A 4340-nucleotide genomic window follows, 5' to 3' on the forward strand; every position below is an offset into this window, starting at 1 on the left:
AAATGGTGATAGCTTGTGTAAGTGATGAACATCATGGGTTACTATAGAAAGGATTTTAGTTCATCAAATATTTGTTCTAATATGTACAAGTGAATATACTTTAAAATAATAGGTAAATTTGATCATGAAAATATGTAGTTTACTTGAAAAATTTTGCTTAAACTATACTTAATGCTAATGATAAAAATACGACTCATTTTTATGTATAAACTAATTAAATCAAAGTTATAAGGTTAAAATAATAAGTAGGAATGTTAGTTTAAGGAAGAAAGTTAACACGTAACGTTTTACAAAACCGTGAATATAATAATAAAATTTTACTTTGTGTACTATAAAATAATAAAATAATATTTTAGTGCTTATAAAAAGATTTTAAACAAAATAATATTTTTTTAAGTTTAATATTTGAAAGAAATTACAAAATCGGAAAAAGTTTAGGAATTAAAGATGGTTTGAAATGGATAATCAGAGGATTAGAGATTTGAATTGAAAATTCGAAATAATTAATCGGAAGATTAAGATTAAGAATTTTGAGTCTGTAACATTTTGTCTTACACATTAGACGCAATAAATAAAATAAGTTTGAATAGTGTCATTAATTGTAATGTAGAGAGTATTTCCGAATGGAGGAAGTATGCCAATCTCCTAGGAATAGAGGAACCAAGAGTTACTTTAATTTTTAAATGATTTCGTTTAATTGACAATATTAAATCTACCACTGATAAGTATAATTATTTGAATTTATAAATGGGCCGTAAGTTGGGCTAGATGAGGAAATCAAAGGGATAACCTGGGGGGACCTTATAGATACCATTCCTACCGATGAAAAATTTTTTATAGGTGGAGACTTCAATGGACACACAGGTATAGAAGCAGTTAACTATAACTCAGTTCATGACGGTTTTGGTTATGGTGTAAGGAATGAGAGTAGAGAGATTTTGCTGGAGTTCGTGTTAGCAAGGGAGTTGGTTATAAAAAAACTCGATCTTTAGAAAGAAGCATGAGCATTTGATTACGTACAAGAGTGGTGGGGATGCAATCCAAATTGACTACTGTTTAGTACGGAAGGATGATCGGAGCTCGTGTCTAGATTGTAAGGTCCTGCTGGGTACAGAGATGCCCACCCAACATATGTTATTAGTATAGTGTTTCGTATGAGGAGAAAGATTGCCGAGAAGAAGATAAAGGTCAGGCAAACGATCATGTCCGGTAAACTAAAAGGGGATATGGTAGCAACCTTGTCAAGCAAGTTCAAGCGTCAGGCTACCCAAGTCTATCAGACGATGCAAATCAAATGTGGGCGATCATGGGAAAAACCATTCGAAAGGTGGCAAAGGAGACATTAGGGTTGTCGACAGGGAAACCAAAGGTGTACAACGAGTCATGGTGGTGTAACGAAGAAGTGCAAAAGAAGATAAAGGACAAAAATAGGAGATTCAAGGAGCTCATGGCTTGCGCGAAGGAGGAGGATAGGATACATAAGAAGGAGAGGTATAAAGAAGCAAAACGGGCGGTAAAGAAAGCAATAGCGGATGCAAAAGATCGCGCGTTTGGAGCCTTTTATCATAAGCTTAATACCAAAGAGGAGGAGAAATATATTTTTAAGTTGGCAAAAGCAAGATCTAGGCAGAAGAAGGACTTAGAGACAATGAAGTTCATTAAGGATTAAGGTGGACGAGTACTCCTTAGACAAAAGGGCATCAAAATGAGATGGCATCAATATGTTTTCCAACTGCTCAATGAGACTAAGGGTCCAAAGGAGGAAATTCGACAAACTTCAGACATCGAAAGAGCACAGGATCATGGGTCGATTATTGATATTACCATGGTGGAAGTAGGAGAAGCTCTCAAAAAAATGGGGGATCAAAGGCAATTGGACCTGATAACATTCCGATTGAGGTGTGAAGGGGTTTAGGAGAGGAGGGAATTCATTGGTTTATTCACATCTTGAGGTCTAGTAAGATGCCAGAAGAATGGAGGGTTAGCACACTTATCCCACTGTTCAAAAACAAGGGTGATGCACAAGTATGCGGGAATTATAGAGGGATCAAACTTATAAGACACAATATGAAACTGTGGGAAGGAGTGATTGAGAAAAGAATTAGATGAGAGACGGTAATTAGAGAGAACCAATTCGGATTCATGCCGGAAAGATCAACCACCGAGGCAATTCATCTTTTGAGGAGACTGATAGAAAAGTGTAGGGAGCGAAAGAAGGATGTGCATTTGGTGTTCATCGATCTGGAGAAAGCGTACGACAGCATACCACGAAACATCGTTTGGGATAGCCTCAAGAATAAAGGTATTTGACGAAGGTACATCGAGGTAATATAGAATATGTATGACAGAGTGTCGACTAACATACATACACCGGTGGGTATGACAGACTCATTCCCAATTAAAGTGGGACTACATCAGGTTCAGCACTAAGTCCTTTCATTTTTACGGTCATTATGGAGGAAATCTCTAAATCCATCTGGGAGACCATACCATGGTGCATGCTTTTCACCGATGATATAGTAAATTGGAAGAGTGGGGGTAAGGGGTTGCGCATAAGCCATACGAAGATAGAATATTTGCGATGCAATTTTAGTGGGACAGAGTCGATAGGGGAGCCAGAGGTGACCACAGCGGGAGAAGTTGTTGCATGTACGTCCAAGTTCAAATATTTGGAATCAGTGATTCAGAGTAATGGGGAGATTGAAGAAGACGTTACTAAGCGTATACAAGCGGGTTGACTTAAGTGGCAAGCAGCAATCGGGGTGCTTTGTGATAAAAAGTTCTCGAGGAGATTAAAAGGTGAATTCTACCGCGTTGCAACTAGGTCGACGTTGTTGGATGAGACAGAATGTTGGCCTGTAAAGAAGGTTTTCGAACAGAGGATGAAAGTAATAGAAATGCATATGTTGAGGTGGATGTGTGGTAATACTATGATGGATAGTGTAACACTCCTAAATTTTATAAATAGAAAATAATATATACAATAAGACGTAAATAATATCTCGTAGCAGCGGAAAGTAAAAATGGGGTGTCTGTCACACTCAGAAAGTGTAAGGCGTTAAAAAATGAATATAGAAAACTAAATAGTTTTAAGGAAAATAAATTTTCTAACACTAATTATTTAATATACACTTATGACGTGTGATGTACGTCTCCTAAACCTTGTGCACTAAACACGTCAAACAACTTGTCATTTACCCGTGGAAAACAAAAACACAAAACATGAGCCATAACTCAATGAATAGTTACTTTAACATGTCAAACTGTTTATACTTTTGACTTTAAAATAAATTTTTTTTATCACCTTTAAAATCCACAAAATCGTAAAGTAGTTATATATTTAGTATAAATCAAAGTATACTTATATAGTATAAAAAAAAACCTTGAATTGTCACACTTTAAAAATTTACACACAATGTACATTTTATAAATGTCAAAAATAACACATTCATTTTCATGGATTCATCCTAAAAGGCCGATCCACCAAAGAAAGACACATGACGTCCCAGTAAGAAGGATCGAATGCATCATAGTGGTGGGCAAGAGAAGTCGAGGAAGATCTATAAGAACGTGGGAGGAACAGATTAAAAGTGTCATGCATGAACTTTACCTCTCCAAGGACCTGACCAGGGATAGGGGCGGTTGGCGGCGTCTTTATCCACGTCTTAGATTACTAAACCCCTCCCTTTAACCCATCATTTATTATGTCGTTTTTCTTCACTCCCCAGATCTTGATTATAGTTTTCTATGGATGAATACATTACATATGATATTGATGATGATGATTTATAAATTATAATACATAATTCATACTCCTTTATCATGGTCGTTATTTGCTTATTTTGTATGATTTATATATTACTTTTACATACTCATTTCAGTTATTCTGGTTATTTACGTGTAGTATTTTCATTGATTTTAGATCTATTTCAATAGCGTTGCTTCTTTTTTCATGATCACTTGTTGTTCTTCATTTTCTTATTTTTATTAGTTGCTCTTTATTTTCATTCCTTTTATTATAAGTAATGTTTAGAAACATGTTTAAGGTTTTAATTGAAGTTTTATGTCTATTTCTGTGATTAGTAAGTAGATTAGCTCAACAATAGAGAGACTGATCCCAATTTAATTATGGATTAAAAATATTGAAAAATGAATATAAATATAAATTGGTAATTAAAATTGGGTCAATTAATCTTAAATTAAATATTTTTTTAATCTTATCATTGTAGCAAATTGTTGGAAATCCAATATGGAGTCTTGATGAATAGAAGCAAATTCGTGTAATGCTCGTGTATTAGACGAGATTTTTAAAATTTTCATATATATATATATATATATAT

General features: G+C 34.6%; 1 protein-coding gene across 1 annotated transcript; it reads left to right on the forward strand.

The window, feature by feature from the left end:
- The first annotated feature begins 2142 nt into the window (after positions 1–2142).
- LOC130810219 (uncharacterized) lies at positions 2143–2738 on the forward strand. Its single transcript, XM_057676196.1, has 2 exons — positions 2143–2302; positions 2419–2738. The coding sequence occupies exons 1-2, from the start codon at positions 2143–2145 to the stop codon at positions 2736–2738; spliced, it is 480 nt and encodes a 159-aa protein (XP_057532179.1).
- Positions 2739–4340: the final 1602 nt, after the last annotated feature.

Source organism: Amaranthus tricolor, chromosome 4, assembly GCF_026212465.1.
Source record: "Amaranthus tricolor cultivar Red isolate AtriRed21 chromosome 4, ASM2621246v1, whole genome shotgun sequence".
Taxonomy (NCBI): Eukaryota; Viridiplantae; Streptophyta; class Magnoliopsida; order Caryophyllales; family Amaranthaceae; genus Amaranthus; species Amaranthus tricolor.

Excerpts from the sequence above, each read along its gene's own strand:
- LOC130810219 (XM_057676196.1), top strand. The coding sequence starts at position 2,143 with ATGCCGGAAAGATCAACCACCGAGGCAATTCATCTTTTGAGGAGACTG. Across the intron at positions 2,303-2,418 it reads GGATAGCCTCAAGAATAAAG|GTTCAGCACTAAGTCCTTTC; the intron begins GTATTTGACGAA and ends GGACTACATCAG.